Below are 19924 nucleotides of genomic sequence, written 5' to 3' on the forward strand. Positions count from 1 at the left end.
CAGGAGCCAGAGGAGGGGAAGTGGCTTTTTCATTTATATGCTCAATTCATGTTTCTTCTTGGCTTCTGAGTTGATGGGAAAGATGGGGAAAAATGATTTGCATGAGTATGACGTGGTAAATCTGAAACATCAAAGCCACAGGGTTCACCACAGATGAAGACTCTTCTGCTTGCCAAGCAGCCAGCAAACTTGGTTTGCTGTGCTGCACAGCTATAGAGCTCTCATTTCCTAGTACGTTTTTGTAACCTTGGTTAAGCAATAGGCCTAATATAGATTTCAATCCGATCTTTGAATCTTTGCCCTCTATGGATTAGGGTATCTCTATGCCAGACAGTCATTTCACTGTGTCCAATTTCTTTCTTCTGTGCTAGTGATAGGAGAGAGCCTTGTAACTTATGACCGCAATACTAAAATCAGTCCAAGTGTTGCAAGTGACCTATATACCTATCTAATAAAACCTGATAGATGTCCTTCGGGAGTGCTCGTTATTGCCTCAGTCACAACAGGTGAATGAGTAACAACTCCATCAGGAGTTTTCGGTATCAGTAAACATAAAGTTCACTGACCAATCCTCAAATAATTAACAACTCTTTCCTCTACAAATGCAGTGAGAAGTGACCTTTTCCAACAAAACATAAGCTGTTTTTCTCCAACCTAAAGCATCCCCTGGAATAATTGGATCAGCTCTGCCCACCGACAGACAGACCTTTTGTCTTGTATGAATCAACATGGAAAGGAATCTTAAGAACGTTTTGGTCATTTCTTTCGGATTTTTACTTCTCTTCACTGCTTATGGAGGACTGCAGAGTCTACAGGTAAGTGGAGCGTCTCCCACTGGTTGGCAGGAGAGATGGCCTGGAAGGGCATCAGGCCAGCTGTTAGTGTGAAACCCATCAGTCTTTCCATGGTTTCTCTGAGGAAAGCATGCACAATATTTTTTGTGAGGTGGGTTAGGACATCAACTTGCTGCAAGTTAGTATTCCTCATGCAGAGCCATAGCATTTACTAAGTATTTTATTCTAATACTTCTCAAATAGTTTGCACACTTGTGTCAGACTACTTTTTTAGGTCCACAAAAGTTGTTTGAATGAAAACTAAATTTCTCTGAGATTTTTCTCAAAAGAAGATATTGCAAAATGGAAAACAAATTCCAGTTCTTGAAAGGGTTTGTTTTGAATATTTCTAAATTGCTATAATTTTATTGTTACTATACAGCACTGTAAAATAATAAAAATGTATGCCAAATCTATTAAATAATTTAAGTATAAAATAATACGATAGTTCCTGGCATCATGATATAACATAATAATGAAAAATATTATTTTAATCAGAGGCAGCTGTGGCTTGTATTGGCTTCAACATCTTAAAACACAGTAGCAGAGGTGGGTTTCTAGAATGACGTGAACACTCAGGATACCATCAGAACTCGCTTGTTTAGCACAGCCAAAATAGAAGACTGAGGGTTACTGTTGCTGTCTATGAATACTTCAGAGCAGATAAACACAAGCAGGAACTTCTCAGACTAGAAGACTCTGCTGGTCTAATGACAAATACATGGATATAAGCCACCCATGAGCAACTTTAGGCAGGATATTACAAGATGACCATGATCAATTGGGTCAGATTTTCCCACGAGCATGGGAATCTGTATGCTTTAAAGATGGAGCTTGATACATAACATGATGCACTTGTTTGCAATAACATAGGGTTTACCTCATTTCAGGAAGAGGTCCCTGCTAGCTCTGTACACCTCTCTCTTCTCTTTTCCTTGAGCTGCTTTAGTTCACTGACACTGTCAAATTCCAAGCTCAGGGAAGTTCTGCAAAAACAGTCCCAAAAATGGATGGAGATGTTATCAGGCTGGGCAGACTAGTGAGGCAGGGGAAAAGAAACCCAAGAAGTCATGAGTCAGCCCCACCATCTGAAACAGTGCATGCTCAAGTTCTGGAACATAAACTCTCCCCTAATGCTGCAGGAGGGGGTAGTGCTGATTCACGAAGTAGCCCTCTTCTCTCCATTTTGTCTTGGTGGTTAAAGAGGGCTTCCTGAGGCACAATCAAAAGTAAGTTATTTTATTTCACTGTAGCCGGCAGGAGAAGCATTAAAAATTCTCATCATTTATTTCAACATTTCCCCCACAAAAAACAAACAAACAAACAAACAAACAACAATTAAGCTAATCATATGATTTTGGAGGCCTGGCTTCTAATTTTTGGAAACTGTATCTGACAAAACTAGGCACGTGGTGCTTCAGGAATAAGACCTCTGTGATCAGGAAGCCTCTTTGTCTGTTTACAAAACAGCCATTCTGTTTCTCAAATACGCTGACACTGCTCAACAGAGAACCTCCTCACCTCACTGTCCTGACGCTTGCACCTTGCCAAGGGTGCTGCATGGCTGCCACCATGGTCCTGCACAGCCGGGTCACACAGCCACTGCAGGGCTTGGAAGTGTTCAGTGCAGCTACCAGCGGCCTCACACTCCTCCAGTGCTCTCCAGTGCTACCCCTCCAGCATCCATTCCTCCTTGCAAAATCATACTGGATTGCGTCAGCTCTTAATGAAAACAAACAGAAAAATGTTGATAAGCAGCATCTTGGTCTTCTCATTGCAACTTTCACAGTATCAAGACAAGAGAACAATTTTGAGCATAAAAATATAAAACCTGGTTAGATCAGTAAGGTGTTATTCCTCCCTTGTGAAAATGTGGGTGAATCAATTACTTCCAAATATAAAGGGCTACTGTGAGCATATTAGGATATTTGGACCTTGGTCTTTGAAGAATTTAGAAATTATCAGACCTATAGTTTAAAGCAAAGAATTTTCCAGTGTTGCTAAGTCAGCCCTTGCAATGCAGATCTGAGGATATTCCTGCCTGAGACAAAAAGTGAAGGCCAAGAAAAGAGGTTATCCTTCACTCAGCTTTCAAAGCGAAACTCAAACGAGTTATATTAAATAATCTGAAGTCTGTCTTACCAAAGCTTTGAATCTGAGCAATCCTCACCTACTTTTGTGTTCATATTTCATTGTGAGGAAAACCATAAATCCATAATCAGGCTGCTTTGGGGAAAGGAGATAGCAATACCCAATACAGCTTCTGTGTGTCTCTAGTTCTGCCTGAAGCCACTCTCTGTACACCACAGTAATAAGTGCCTGTGATAAAATTTTTTGTCAGCTCTTGTTTTTTGTCCATGCAGAGCAGTCTCCACTCAGAAGAAGGCCTGGGTGTTGCTTCCCTAAGTGTTCTCTATGCTGCGCTCATCTTCTCGTCCATGTTCCTCCCTCCAGTCCTCATCAAGAAGCTGGGCTGCAAGTGGACCATTGCAGGCTCTATGTGCTGCTACATCGCGTTCTCCTTAGGGAACTTCTATGCTAGCTGGTACAATTTAAATACTTAACCCTCTCTAGTGTGTTCGAGCAAAATCAGTAAGGGAAAAGTTCTTCTTTTTCTTCTCAATTCGTACTCTACCTCTGTGTTGTGGATTTGAAAGTTGGATGCAAAAGGTGTTACCTGCAAGAAACAGGGATAAATAAATCCAGTGAAGGTAAATCCAGTAGCAGGTAAAGCAGAGAGGTGAAAATGTGCAAAAAGCCAGAATGAATGCATCCATGCACCCACCTGATGTTGTTTCTCTAACTCATGTGTGTAGCAGAGATTTCCCTTCAGAAAAAAAAAAAAAATTAGAAGTTTCATTTAAAATACAGATGACTTTTAGGGCTATTTTTGAAAAGATTGAAGGTAAGGCTGTCTTCCAGCCAGTGGCTCTGGGAGCAGCAGACCATAGGAGGAAGCCCTTTCAGAGATGGATGAACAACTTCTGCTTTCCAGTGACAGGGGATGCAATTGTGCTGAGGAAAGTTGTCATGATCCATCTTCTGAAGGGCAGGTGCAATTTAATTCTCAGTTACAAGAGGATAAGGCACATGAGCACAGGCCTAACCAGCCTAGCCTAGGCCTAGCCCCTGGACACAGCTGGGAGCACTTGCACAGACTAAACTTCGCAAGACTGGCCAATTCTTTGTTCCATGTTAACAGATTTATTGAATCACACAATGGATAAATCTATTTATTTGATGTATACTTTTGCCTCTGGATCTTTGGGCAAATAATTATTATGCTAATGGATAACAGCTATGCTAAATAAAGTGTTCTTTGGCAGGTACACACTAATCCCTACCTCTGTGATCCTGGGCTTAGGAGGAGCACCACTCTGGTCTGCCAAATGCACTTACCTCACCATTGCTGGCAATTCATATGCTGAAAAAGCAGGAAAAAATGGGAAAGACGTTATCAACCAATACTTTGGTGTCTTCTTTCTGATATTTCAGTCCTCCGGCATCTGGGGAAATCTTATCTCATCCTTAATATTTAGCCAAGCTTCCACCAAAGGTAAAATATATTTTAAAATCTTGGCACTCTTTTTCTATGAACATCTGCTAGTACTAGGTAGTTAAAAGGTAGATTTCTGTAGCTGAGCTCGTGACCCTCAACTGCCTTCATAGTCAGTGGAAACCAGCACTTCAGATGCGAGTTAGCTTATCTGAAGGCAGATGCCTGAAACAGGGGCTAAATTGCTCTCTGGAAGTGTCTATTTTCTATCAACTCTTCATCAGCTATAAAGAGAGTTCAGACAACTAACTCAAAAATAGATGTCTATTGAATTCCTCTTGAATTCCACCCCTGTGTTGTCACGCATAGATAGGCTGCTGGCAGTGACAGTCTTTCACATCTGACTTCTACTTAAAGTGGATTAAAACAAAAGGCAAAACACTTTGCAAAAAAGCCTTTTCTCAAAGCTTGTAGTATTGGATTAATTTGCTGTTAAACATTCAAGGTTAGTCAAGCTGATGCTGGCGCTTGCTGAAAATGAGTGCTTTACAGAATTGTCAAGAAGAAATAGAAGTAGCTGTTGGCAGGCGCCTGAATGCCAGGGCTCCTCTGCTGTATTTCAGGCTCAGACAGCAGATGCCGATGTAGCTTGAAGAAATCACTCAACAGCGCTGCCCTCATTTCCCATGCTTGTAATTGTGTATGCTTTAAATGAGCAGTTGTGAACGTAAATTAACACTTGGATGCCACCTTAGAGATTCAAAGTGCTACAGTGTATTAATAATCATTGCAGTCTCCCATGCATTCCCTACCCTGTCAAAGTCAGAACAGGATGGACATGGAAAGAGCTTTCTATATACATTGCTGCTATGAATAGCAAGAAGTTACCTCTCTCCCCTGGCTCAGTTAAGCAGCACGTCCTCTGGAGGGTATTCAAATAGGTATTAGGTTAAAACTAAATGTCCAGGAGCCGGCATCAGTTTTTAATCTTTGAATCCTTGGGATTATGGCAAAGGAGTTGTCACAAGGTGTGATACTTATGGAGGATCATGCTTACTCTAAACCCAAGCAACTGTAGATGAAACACCATCAAAGCAGAATGCTAAAGGACTGTATCAAGTGCAACAGAGCCCTGCTGACCCGATCACTGAGCCATACGATGTCTCGGGAGGGACTGTCCGCTCTGATTTCATTTGCAGGGCAGAGACTGTGGTGCAGCTGTGGGGTCTGCACAGACTAAAACCATTTTACTCTCCACTGCCTCACAGCACACATCATGTTAATAAGAGGATTAAAATAGTTTTTTTTTTGGTCTTGTAAATTCCCTCCTAGTTTTACATCTGAGGATGTTCCTCTAAATTCTAAAGAAACTCTTTTACTTATTTTTTATCAATTATATTGGATTTCAGCAAACACTGTCTTCCTGGGAGGTGTGCTGTGAACAGCTCTCAGAGCCAAAGGCCTTTCATACCTTCACAACAGTGACGAGCAGTCATACCACAAGCTTCCCAACTGTGCCTTCTCAGTGAGACTCAGCTTTAACCTAGAGGGAGCTTCTGGGGGGGCAAGGGGGTAAGGCTCTCCAGTAACTCTTTCCCTCTCTGACAGTGCGGCAAAAGTATCCACCCATCTTGTTCATATACTTAAAATGTATCATTTCACTGAGCAGTTGGAAAGACGTGGTATTTACCTGCAGAATCAAAATGCATAAAATTCAGACATGTACATACATGTGACATACTGCCTGCATCACTACATCCAGACACAGCAAGGCAAGCTACACCATGAGATAATACTACAACAGAAGACAGTAATCAATGTAAATTACAAGAGTCATCCTTTCTCAGCCATCAACATTGCAGCCTTATTTCCAGAGGAACAGAGCAAACCCTGCCCTGCAGCTTCCATATCACTAATTGCATGTGCATCTTCATCTTCATATGATGCATGAACAGATGAAAAACTTGTTTTACATATTTCCACACTTTACTGGTGGGACTCACCTTTTGCATATGGTAATTTTGCTGAGGGTCTGTTTGTTCAAAACTGTGTAGCGGTAGCCGCTGGATATGATAAGGTAACAATTTTCTTTATGTTACTAAGTTTTATCTGATGTTGAACCTAAAGTTGTTTATGAAGCTAGTTAAGCAGCTGGTTCATGTTGCAGCAGCTTTGATTGGAAGCAATGGGGAAAAATGCACTAAAACTAGTTACACAATAACCCTAATAGAAAAATTACAGATCAAGTCCTGTTTAAGGAATCGGCCAAGGTACAATGTACTGCTCTTTATTATGCTTGGACCAGTGACAAATTCTGCAGTGAAAGCACTGAAACAATTGTGTGGTCCTTCCCCACTACACAGCTTATTCAGGTTCACACTTTGAGTTAGTATTTTTTCTTTGCAGAAAGGGTACTGGAGGAAGTGGGCACAGCGTCATGGTGACACACAGGCTGCATGTGTACATGCATGTGTGTGGCTTTGACATATGACCAGCACAACACTGATGGGATTGAACAAAGGGAAGGTCTTACTCCCAACCCCGACAAACTGTACTAGTTTCAAGTTCTCAAAGAGTAATAAAGCCAGGAAAAGCTGATTTCTTGGAAGACTGCATTAGTGGGTAATCGTAAATTGAATTTCTAAAACAAAAAGATGTCTCAAGGTGGTTTCCATTCCTATAACATATACAGAAATAATCTGGAGACAGATAATGTGCTCTGGCTGTATGGACTGAGGTCAATGAGTCCAGCGGTGCTGTAAACTGAGGGACCTGTCTTGTGGGGTATTATGATTAAGAGGTACAGATACACACTGGAACTTTAAATATACTGCAAATTGAGCTTGGATTCAGATTTCAACCTCTGGCTTTAGTCCATGTCTCCACATAACCATCAATTCAGTGTTCTGTCTTGAGCAACCGTTTCTGTTAAAACAAATTTTTGTGGGATTCTGAAGTTAAACATCTCTAACCAAGAAGGATTTGAAACCAGGACAAATCGCCGAGCACTGGATTCCCTTCTCGTTATAGCCTTACACATAGTGTGCACTCATCTGATCTCTTACCTGACCTGTCTTTCTTTTGGTTCTTACTGAATTAGTGGAAATCTCAGAAGAAAACCTGGCATGCTGCGGAGCATATGATTGCATGACTGAAACCACTAACACTACTCTGTCAGCAGAACCCTCCAACTCCTTAATCTACACTCTGCTAGGGATCTACACTGGTAAGTATTCCACACAATCTTTAATGAATATCACTGATGGGGAGCCTACTACTTGTGAAACCTAGCATGACTTTACAGATTAAATTTCCAACTTCCTCCTTCAAACCAATTTGCTAAAAGGAAATAAGACATGTGAGAGCGGTAAACAACTCCTTCCCAAATAGTTTCAAATGCTTTATTCCAGTGTTTTATCATTTTTGTCCAAAGGACATTCTTTACACTTTTCACCTGGTGTAAAGCTGAAGCCCAGTATGGTGACTCCCACCTTTTCACCCAAAGTCAGTGTTGCTTTACAGGCTAGAACGAAAAGTATGCTCACATTGCAATTAGATGATTACAGCAGCTTATCCAGTTATGCATGAGACGATAGTTTTAAATCCATTATCTTCAGTATCAGCAATCGTGAACTAGTTACTGATGGCATTGGGCAGAATTATACATGCATGCAGGGCTCCAAGATGCTAGGAGCAGCCCAGCTAGTGGTACTTGAACTCACCAACCTCTAGTCATCTGGGGATGCTTATCAGAATTGACTGGTGTCCTACCACGTGTAAAACAGTTTTAGCAAAAGAACTATGCTGTAGTTAGAGGTGGACCTGAACCACAGCTCCCAGAAAGTGCAGTCATTTGGGGGGAGGTTTTTGATCCCTGCTGAGATGTGATGCTTGAATTATGACACCTTAGTGTGAAAGGCAAAGATAAAGAGAACGCTAGGGGAATTGGCATGTCTCCCATTCAGTAACTACAGCTGCTATAGACCTTCCGTGCATAAGGCTAGAAAGGAATCAAAGACAGGGAAGGCTGATGCCGTGAAAAACTGGAAAGACAAAAATAGATCTCCAAAGACGCATTCAGTGAGGAAAGTTCAAAAAGTATCCAGCTCAGAACAAGTTATTCTCTGGATAAAGGGGAAGTATCTGGCAAGGCAATATGTCACCTTCGCTCTGTTAAAATATCTTTGCAGTCTCTGCACATAGATGTACGCTCTATGCTGAGACAGACGCATGGAATTAGTCATACCCTCAAACAGAGAGTATGAGATCTGGTCAGAGCCAGCCCTCATCTGACAAGGGCATCGCAGAAAACCCTCCCTCCTTCCCCAACCTCCATTCCTAATCAGTGAGAAAATGCAAAGAATATCCCCCTACTTCCCCTCCAGAGTGTACTGGAGCTGATGCCTCTCTGCTAAAGGCAGGTTTGGTTCACAAGTTTAAATTTGAATTTGATGACTAACATATACAGCACTCCCCTGGGCTTTGCTCATGCAAAATGAATGCAACTCTGCTGTCTACTGACCCTGTGTCTGTAGGGTTTCATTTTTCTTTTAAGCTCTTAATAAAAGATATGTCTTTTCCTACCTCGAGGGAAATCAAATAGCTAAATATTTCATTCGCAGACATTTTTTAAACATGTCTCCTCTATTTGGTTGCTGAATACATATTTTGTCCAGCTTGGGTGGAGACAATAATGGATAAGTCTTTTGTTGTTTAGTTTTCTCAAGGTCTGTTGATGTTTCTGTTTATGGTCATACCAACAACTACTAAGCCATGCAGTTACTTATCTCCGATAATTGCTCTTGATTCATTTGACATATTTGTTGGAATAATTGTCCTGTAAATGTGGATGTCCTGCTCTCGCCCATACATAAGTCCCGCAATCAGCCCATAAGCACTAATAAACACCCTGGCAGAACTGACAATGATTTCCATCACGAAGGGTTTACAGCTCAGCCGCAGTGAAGAACCATGACACTGGAGAATACAATTTCATTCTAGGAGACATGGAGGAGAAATTATAAGCAATAAAAAATTGAGGCAATTTACTGTAAATCTGCTAATGTATTTGGACATTAAAAGTTCATGGAAAAGAGCACAACCATACACAGTAACATAGGAGCACATTAAACAGGCAATGTGTATGGGATGAGATGCCTGGTTCTCCTCTCTGAACTCCACCTGTTTCCATGGGTGAAATTCTAGTCAGCATAAGAGAGGAAACTTAATCATGCCTTGCATCTGTAATGAACCAATCAGTTGTGAATCTGTGGCTGTTTCATGTATATTATGAATCACAGTTATCTTCTTGATAACATGAAAAAAATCATATTGATTGACTCCATAAGCAGCAAACCTATGTAAATACAGACATGATCATTTTCTGATTGACTGCCTCATGTATTCTTTCATATGCTACTTCTGCTAGGAAATTATAGGTTCAAAGCTGTAACTTCCATCTTTTTTCAAGTCACCCAGAGGTGCTCATTGCCACCTTTAAAGCAACACATACTCCACACTGAAAGCATGGCTCTGAGCTGACCGAAAAAAAAAAAAAAGAAAAAAACATATACTGGGATCCAAGACAGCAGTTTTATGCCTAGCCCTTTATTTTGCTTTCCATGTATCTGCAGGAAGATCCCCCTTAGCCATGAAAACCTTGGCACTTGAAGTGAATATTCCTCTCTCGTGTTGATTTAAAGCCTTTTGATGGCTCCCGAGGGAGTTGTTTCTGGCAAGCTCCCCGTCCCAGCGCCCCTGGCTTGCCCTGGAAGGGTGAGCGATCACCCTCTGCGGCTGTGCAGCTGGCCCGGCGGCTGTCACAACAGGCCAGTCACAGTTAAGCTGAGGGGATTTGCGAGGTGCGCAGCTGGATGCAGAAGATGTGAATGTAGATCAGGCCTTCTTGTTTACACAGAAATGGCCTTTACACTGAGGCGGAATCAGAAGCATCTGCCAAAACATCCCACAGAGAGCTAAGCACTAAGTCAGAACAATAACAGCAGCAAGCGACTTCCCATCATTCTTCCAGCATTCCTTGGTTTTTCATGAACTTTTTGTTTTGTTTTTTGCAGCTAGTGGTGTGCTAGCTGTGTTGCTGATTGTTATATTTCTGGACCAGATCAAATCTGACCAAGCAGAGACTGAGAAAGAAATACTAGAGAAACCATCCTTTTGGTCTACGTTCCTAGCAACTTTCCAGCATCTTAAAGATAAAAGACAGTGTCTTCTAATCCCTCTGACAATGTACAGTGGGTTTGAACAGGGATTTCTTTCTGGTGACTACACAAAGGTGTGGATGACAATGAAAATCTGTTTCTGTCTGATTGGGTTTTGTGCCTTTGTGTCTTACTATTGCATCTGATCTCTACTTACTTGTTAAATGAAGATGTTTTCAATGGTGATTTTTGGTTTGCTAAATTACTGCTTACATCTACTTGAATGAACTCTGAGTGACATCTTCAAACAGCAGAGGCCATCAGTAAATGTGACCCTTGGAGGAGCCTCAAAAAGAACTCTGTAGAGAGCTTAACTCACCAGTGGAGGCTGCAGCAGAGAGTTACAGGTTCAAACTCTTCAGTTTGTTGTAAATAACAAACTGGGAGAAAAGCCAGAAGTCTGCAAAGCTTTTATATCTTCCTTCCTCCTGGTTTCCCTAGAGTTTGTAGAAGTGCAAGTCAGCACACATATCACAGGTTTTATTTTGACAACCTTTACGGTAAGAGGGCAAATCCTCAACATGGCTGGCTGAAAACCCTCACCAGTCACTAGTGCATCGGGTCCAAACCCTGACGGACTGAAATGATCAAAACCACCTCTGCTCCTTCACAAACCTAGACAGACAGCAGCTGTGTTCTCCAGATATTCCTTGAGAAAGCCTTCAGAGAAAGGGGGCAGTCTTCCTGAGCTGCTTATTTGACACTTAAGCTTTCAAACCTTGCATATAAGCAGATGGAAAAGTGCACTTGCAGCTGTGTTTGAATGGATTGAAAGGGGCACTCCATGGCCACCTCCACTGGTTCTGTGCTGTCATAGATGAGGTCCTCTTCATTTCTTGTGAGCTGCTCTGTAATGACCATAGTGCTGACCATCAATTTTCATCTCTTGGGCTATGAACGGAAGGGCAGAAAATTCCTAGTGCCACTTCCAGGAGTTTTACATGCATAGCGAGCAGTGCTCTGATTTCTTCTGCTTCTTATCGCTTTGGTTGCATGGCATCAGTCTGATTGGGAACTGGGTTAGGAATATCACTGCTGAAGGCCAGCTATGTCAATACACCAGGGACTTGACAGCAAACTCTGTAGCTGTGCTCCTTTGATCTTGTCCATACTGGCTATTTACTGAATACTCAGGCTAAGACCCTTGAACCCTAGCTGCATATTTTCACTGAAGAAAATGTGGCACCACTGTCTCTTCTCTTCCAGACATATGTGACCTGTGCCTTGGGGATACATTACGTTGGTTATGCGATGATCTGCTTTTCAGCCATAAATTCCCTCTGCTCTCTGCTCTTCGGAAAGATCTCTCAGTTCACGGGCAGAAAACTTCTCTTTGCATTAGGTATGTAAAGGCCGCTCAAAGGACTGACCACCTCATGTAATATATCAAATCCAGTGCTCCCCCCTTTGCATGCAGTACAAAGGGAGAGCTCACTGTCAGCTATCAATTAAAACCAAAGTCAATCTGGAGGAAAACTTGATTCATGAGAAGGGAGACAGAACAGTTAACCACTGTATTGAGGTCATTGCCTTTGCTGGTGGTGTAGTTCACCCTGTTTTTGAGGGCACTACCTACTCAGAAAGTGCCTTACAGCTTTGATGATTTATAGCTCTGACGCAACCAGGGGTAAATGACCTTATCGTACAGATGTTGAGGCCTGCGCTACACCTGGGAAGGATTTCTCCACTGGGGTGAAACCTCCTCACCTTTATGGAGCGAAAGCAACTGAGAACCTCGTGAGATACACTGTGGTTTGAGTCTCAGGGGATGGTGAACTTGAAATTTCACAACCAGCCTGGGAATCTCAGGAAAATTTTTTAAAGTTGGTCTGGTGCCCTTTTTACTACTTGTTCTAGAGGGAGAAAAATAAAGTGATATGCCAGAGTGTCAGGCTAGAATAACTTGAGGACCTGTGTACTGGTCAGCAATTTTCAGGTTGCCATGAGAAGAGATTTGTATATTTAAGAATATCTCCTTCTCCAGAGAACACTGTTCCAATGAGTAACAGAGTAATGGAGGTAGAAAAATGCCAAGAAATATTTCATTCGTGTCCCTGTATCCACTAAGCATGCTCAAGTGTACTAATACCTTACTTCCACTACACAGTAACTTGTATTATTAGAAACATCACTGGCTGAGTCAATGTGCATCTAGACATTCTAGGCATTTCCTCCACAGGAAATTTTAAACTTAGCAAGGAAGAAGAAATTTAGAGTCCTTTACACTACAGTCACTAGTTCAGAGATTCTTCTGTATGACTCTGTCCTAGGTGTATGTCTCACTCTATCAAACTCATTTTAGATTAAAATAATAATAATAATAACAACAACAATAATAATAACATAACTCTATAGTATTAGTAATGCAAGACCTCTGAACCTCTCAGTGCTGTTTAACGCTCTGTACTCAGCCTGTGAAGGTGCACCTGTAGGGGGAGGAACCAGTGACTCATTTACACAGTGCTTCTAAAAAAAAGACAAAAAGTCACCAGACCCTCTAGGTACCCTTAGTGGCCTTCTCTGGCCCTGAAAGGACTAGGTAAGGAGAGCAGGAGGGTGCTTCCTCCCCCTTCCCACATGCCTCACATGGTAACTGCAAGTTTTTCAGCAGCCCCTTCTACTCAGCGGCAGTTCTTGTTCTTTGGGCTAACAGCTGTATCAGTGCCGAAGTTCTCTCAGCTCAGGACACTGATCAGAATTATTAACTGAAGACTGTCAATGTATTGCATTGTCTTGTATTTCATGTAGTATCAACTCCGTCAGTGCAAATATCAGTGAACCAGAAAGATTTTAAGATCGCCTTGTGCTCTAGTTGGGGAAAGATTTTGGAATTGTTACCTACCACTATCTGTCCTGTTTGTAACCACATTTATATTTCTCTTCTTTCTTTCTAAATCAACAGCTGCAGTTACAAACACTGCCTGTATAACAGCACTACTGCTGTGGAAACCTCATCCTAAGCAGCTTGCTGTGTTTTTTGTATTCCCTGCTCTTTGGGGCCTATCTGATGCCATTTGGCAGACACAAACTAATGGTAAGTCCTGGTGACAATGAAATGTATTCTCTTGAAATATAAAAATCTGCATGTTTGTATTTATAAAACAACATGTGCATAAAAATTATAATGGGTTTAAGACAGCATCTAAAAGAAATATATTAGTTCCTTGGAAAGTAGAAGAAATAAGAACAAGTTGGGAATAAGAAAGTAAAATGCTCATTAAGCAAATTTTTTCCAAGATGAAGAGAGAAGAACACTGCAGAAGATGATAACGGATATTCAGAATAAACATTCTGGAGAAGTACAAGTTTCAAAGAAAATTAGAAAACTAAGAAGAATGATACATTTAGTCTGTCTTTTGCAATAGAGGAGAGCACTCTGGATAAAAAATCAACTCAAAGCTCAGCAACAAAAGCAGCAGCATATTGGCTGTTAGGAGCTACTAGAATAAAATTGAAGGAGAAAATCACAGAGAGCAACATTACGCAACCAGGTAAATCCATGCAGTTATGATTTGCTCAATTTCAAAAATCATAATCCAATGTGATAAGTGTAAGAAAGCAATAAAAAGGAGCAGAGTCATGGGAGACTTCCACTTGAAGGAAGACTAACAAACTAGAACACTTTAGCCTGGACAAATGATAAGTAAGTAAAGCAGTCAGTAAGACCATTAGTAGTATGAAGAAGGATATTAGAAATTAAATGTTTCTGTTAATAACAGAACTAATGGCACCAAATTAAGTTATAAGGCAGCAGGCTTTATAGCAATCAAAAGAAATGCTTTTTTCAGACAATGAATAATCAAAGCATGGAATTCACTGCCAAACATGTAAATGTTTTTAAACTGTCATTACATCACTTCAGGGGAAAATATTCTTGGGGGCTATTAAAGCCTGGTGGTCCAGAGGAAATCTCCAACTCAGAAAATCCCTATGTCCTTGATTGCCAGAGTCAGGAGGGCAGTGGCAGGGGGGAAAATCCGTGTACACTTGCCTCATTTCTTACATTCTTATCCTAGGAGTCTCTTACTGGAAGTATACCGTTGGACTTCTTATCTGACGCATTATGGTTGTTCTTATAATCTTTTATCTTCTTCTGCTTTGTGATACAGTGAAATTATTATGTACTGGGAGTTCAGACGATGATCTGATAAAAACTGACTTCTGTAAGGGATTATTTAAACTTATCCCTCAATCAAAACTAGAGGAAGTTCTCTTATAGAGACTAAAGACAGACTCTAAAATGCTGGAGAGGGCAAGAAAGACCTATAGTCTGTGATGACTTGAAGTAAAGTCTGCTCATGACTGTCAATCACACTCTTTTTAAATCAATGCCATAGCCAGGGTCAGTAAGACAGTTAAATGCTTTCCCATCTGCTCCCATATTTTGCCCCTTATTTCATGAACATTGTTTTCCTCTATCTCAAATTCATATTTGGCAGATGCCATAGCAATATGTACGTGACAGAGTTAGATCATCTGGGCCCACATCAGGTTAAGTGTCTTGGCCTCCCTCCCTCCAGTCCCTCTGATTGCTTCAGTAGCTCAGATGATTTCAACCACTAGATAAATTATCATGTTCCTCCTAGAGAGCCAAAGGAAAAACACCACAGTTCATTGCCCAGCACTGACAGTGATCTCCTTTTAAGCACATATAGAGTCCCCACCTCCACATACAAGGAAGCAACCAGCCAGACCTCTCTGTTTCTCCAGCAGCTCCAGCTCCTATCCCTCAGAGAGGAGCTAATGCATACATCAAGGGACACCCTCTCATCTTCTCTTATGCCAGTGCACAGCCTTGTGCCTTTGGTACAATTTTAAATCAGTGCTCTCATTATTCAGGTTCATGGAAGGACAACATCAGTGAGGATTTGCTCTCTCTGAAGTAAAGCTGTTCATTCATTTCCTGCTTCCTCAGACACAATCTTCCTGATTGTTCATCAGGCTTCTTCCCAACGCTCGAGAGCCATACCTTAGTCTTCCACTGGTATAAGGGACCTGCCCTTTAACCCGCTTCTCTCTTTTCCAGAAAGCCCTGCCCTCAGACACTTGGCGTCTTTCAGAATCTCAAAAGGGCCGAGGTTGGGAGGGACCTCTGGATGTCATCTGGTCCAACGCCCTTGCTGAAGCAGGGCCATCCAGGCAGAGCCAGTTACCCCAGGACCATGTCCAGTCAGCTTTTGAATATCTCCAGGGAGGGAGACTCACACCCTCCCTGGGCAATCTGTATCAGTGTTCAGTCACCCTCACAGAGTGAAAAAGTTTTTCCAGATATCAGAGGGAACCTCCTAGGTTTCAGTTTGTGCCCGTCACCTCTTGTCCACTTTTCTTGGACACTGGTGAAAGGAGCCTGGCTCCATCCTCTTTGCACCCTCTCTTCAGGAATTTACATACATTTGAGATGTCCTTTGAGGAGGACATCTCCTCAGTAAGGTCCCTGCATGCCTGACAAAGATGGACTCGATGCCCTTGTTAGGAAAAAAGGGGTAAGTACAGAGGACTTAAGTGTCACAGAGGGTGGCTGGGAAGTGGCTGCAGTTCCCAGCCCCCAGATGAGACATAGACAGTGGACAGTGCTTCATGCTTACTTGATGATGAGAGAGCTCTGCAGCTATGTGACAAGACTAACCTCTATTAAAGCACTGTAACAGGTCATCTTCATTCCCAGGTTGCTGCAGGATACTTATGAAAAGTTCACATTTGTGTTATCGGGGAAAAAACCAAATGTTCCTTATGTTTGCACGATATCTTTTTTTGTCTGTACCTTCTTCAGCTGTCCCACAGCTCCCAGGCATAAAATTGTAGTTTGCTTTGTCACACTGAAACATCGAGCGATGACATGAAACCTTATCAGAGAGCTGCAGTGACGTTACCCCATTATGCTGCATCCCAGAACAGGATCTTCAATTTGACATGCCCATTTAGGTCTACATCTCTTCTCCCCTTCATCAGTTTTATACAGATTCACATCATACGAGAAATTCCCAGCTCCAAAGGTGATGAGACAAGTGCTGGCAACTGAGGTCTGTGGTCCTTCCTTTGGCAAGCTCCCATGACTGCTGCTTGGGCCCTAGTAGATTAACCACAGAAGAAATACAATGGCATTGATGGCATTGTGCCACATACTTAAGGCATTCCATGGTAATTGAAGATGGCTTACTTTGGCCTGCTGTGGATAGCTAATACTGGAGTTCCCCCTAGAGGATGTATAGGCTCACAGTAGAGGAGTCACTTCATCTTACAAATGTTTCCTAACATGTTTGTGTATATGTGTGAACACTCTCATTTATTTCCAGTGAAAGCTGCTTCATTTCAGAGTGTGTAGCGACCTCTTATCTAACCTGAACACAGATGTTATTATTACACCCCTGGCAATAACTGCACTTGGGGCATAACAATTATGTAGCACAGAGCTATCGGGTAGACTACAGTAAAAGAAAGTTCGTTCCAGGTTAATATGTGTCTTTAGAAAGGATATAAATCAGTCTGGAAGGTTTATAAACCTGGACTCAAATAATTTCCAGCAGTCCTGTTACATACCCATGTCTACTACTACCAGGGGAAGGAGTAAGAAAATGGGCAGTGGTAAACAGGGAGGATAATCTCCATGCGTGTGAGCTGCAGGCATTCAGACCTAGCAGCGTCTCCATTCAGCCAGCCCGGCAGGTCCTGCTAACGCTTCAGCCAGGCAACTTGTGCCACACTGCACCTGACAGTGTTTGTGGTAAGGACAAATGTTTGAGTTTGAGGCAAAACCACCATTGTGCTCCTATATAACTGCTAGCTAATACCACATAGGCATCCTTAGAAATGAGAACTTCCCTAGCAAGTCAGCCCTTCCTATACCTGAACCTTGGACTAGATCCTCACTCAATTCTTCCATTGTTTTGATTGAGAAAGAAGACTTCAAAATAGCAAGAGAAAACAGGTACCAGCTGAAAGCCAAAATCTTTACACATAGAATTGTCATGGCATCAGAAACTTTCCTATATTAAATTCTCCTCACTAATTCATTTCCAGAAGATAACACAGTGCATATTAGCTACGTTATACAAACAACTTGTACTTGTTCATTTATTAGGCAAAACTATGAAGGATTATCAAATAATTCACATGACACTACACTCAGCCAGTTTAATGAAGTGCGTCTTGTGATGCACTTGTCCAGATTTTCCATCAAGGCTAAACTGAAATGTTCAGTAAATGTCCTCTTACAGTCATCAGGATGCCATAAGTTTTTACATAGAGATGGTATCTCCCCCTTCTTAACAAAACTGAAGGGTTAGTTGAGCCTACCCAGACTTCTAGAGAACTTTGTACTCCTCTGTGCCTTTTGGCTGAATGTGCATATTCCAAACAGATGTGTTAGATAGAGAAGTGGACGAGCAGAGTCAAGGTTCATGGTATTCCTCCCCTTCCCTCTCTGCATACCATAGCTGAGTCAGTGGAAATGCCCACTGCTTTATCACCACTGATGCTAGCTCAGCACACAGAGGAAAGCAACCTCTCTCCACTTCTCTGTGTGCCCAACTAGTGAGACCTGGAGGCTAGGAATCCCTCCCTGACTCCCAGCTGTGGGTGTGCAGCTGACTGAACTTGGAGGGAGCTTCCCAGTGAACACAACTGCATTAGCACGATCAGTTTAACTAAGTCTCTATGTCAGGCAAGTTTTCCAGTTGCGGCCCAGAGGTTTTGTATGCATCAGGGATATTCTTTTTGCCAACACATCCAGGAGATGAACATTTGAAAATGTGGCTACCTCAGAGAGGCAAATCTCCTCTGCATATTAAATCTGAGCCCAGTTGTAGCGCTCTCCTCAACTTTCTCATTTAAGTGTTTTGCGTCAGTTTGTTTCTCTTAACTTGGCAAGTATGAACAGCATGCATTACTACCACTGGCAACACTGTGCGAGCCTCACCTGGGGGCTCCCTGAGGCCAAGTTCTGGTGAAAACAAGGGACATGCATTTTGTGTGAACAGTCTCTGCCTGTTCTTAGGTAGGTGAAAAATGGTTTGGAGAACAGGCAGACAGTGCATGCAGGGCCCATGCAGGTTCCCCCCACAAGTGATGAAGGATGGCAGCAGGGAGGTCCCTGTGGTTCTTTGATCCTTTCTACCTCATGCTGAAAGAGCAGCTTGGTCCCTAAGGACCATGTTGTCCCCAGACAAAACTGCCTGTCCTGTGAAAGCCAGTGAGGACTTGGAATAACCTTCTCAATAGTTACACATGGATACTCTACAGCGTCAAGGGCCATTGCTGGCCATCTCATCTTCCTCCTTATTTACTCGCTCGTCAGTGCAAGAACCTTCCCTTTTGTGGCTGATAGTTTGAAAAACAAACTCCTGCCAGCTTACTTCAATAAAGCCCATCCTTTCTTCCTTCATCCCATTTTCTTTCCCTTTTTCTCTGATACTCTCTATTCTGTCATTTTTGCTCTGTTATTTCACTTATAACAATCCACAGAAGCATAAATATTTTAAGACAAAACTTGTATTTTCCTTTCTCTGACATTTATGAGGGAGGGTCTGTTTATTCCCTTTGCAGAAAACACATGGTTGCAGACTTAATCTTCACAAGCCATGTCTCTCCTTCCTTCTAGGACTCTATGGTGTTTTATTTGAGAAACACAAGGAGGCTGCCTTTGCAAATTACCGTCTCTGGGAATCACTTGGATATGTCATTGCCTATGGTTACAGCACCACGTTGCAAGTCTACATCAAACTGTACATTTTACTGTCTGTACTCGTGTTGTCTATGGTGACATATGGAGCGGTTGAATACCTTGAAGCTAAGAGCTCCCTTGGGACCCCTGCTACGAAGAAGGAAAATGTAGGACCCCTCACCCAGGAAACACACATGTAATTCAACAGGATCAGAGAGACAGAGGCAAAGCAAACTGGCCAGCTCCTACAGGCATGTCTCCAAAGGTGTTCCAACACGTACTGTCTCCAGAAAGATGGTAAAGGAACAGATTTCAAGTCCAGTATAATGCAAATCTCTTAGGAGTAAAAATACCTTTGACATCTCAGTTTTATAAGGGAAGATAATCTGACTTCACCCTTTCATACGGATGACCAACCAAATGTTTTATCTTTTCTTTAACTAATAAAGTCTTAATAAATGTAAGCAAGACTCTTAAAGTCCTCACATTTTTGTATCTGTGGATCAGACCTAGTACCATAGCTTTACAATCAAATCTGAAAAGCCCACATGCGAAATCAGATGGTGACAGCAACTGGAGTTGCTCAGCTGAATGCAGACAACACTCATCATTTCATGGAACCACTAATTATAAAGATTTATTTTGTTCTTACCCTGCATTAACACTTGCTGTAAATAACACCAGGATATAAACTGGCTATGTCTACAGTTCGTATCTG

At 42.0% G+C, this 19924-nt stretch overlaps 1 protein-coding gene across 1 annotated transcript; it reads left to right on the top strand.

Annotated features, from left to right (window-relative positions):
- Window positions 1-728: 728 nt before the first annotated feature.
- UNC93A (unc-93 homolog A) lies at window positions 729-19406 on the top strand. The gene is made up of 8 exons (XM_009951878.2): window positions 729-815; window positions 3197-3378; window positions 4160-4389; window positions 7430-7555; window positions 10404-10621; window positions 11754-11889; window positions 13450-13581; window positions 19144-19406. The coding sequence occupies exons 1-8, from the start codon at window positions 729-731 to the stop codon at window positions 19404-19406; spliced, it is 1374 nt and encodes a 457-aa protein (XP_009950180.2).
- Window positions 19407-19924: the final 518 nt, after the last annotated feature.

The sequence above is a fragment of the Leptosomus discolor genome, chromosome 2 (genome assembly GCF_034619465.1).
Source record: "Leptosomus discolor isolate bLepDis1 chromosome 2, bLepDis1.hap2, whole genome shotgun sequence".
NCBI lineage: Eukaryota > Metazoa > Chordata > Aves > Leptosomiformes > Leptosomidae > Leptosomus > Leptosomus discolor.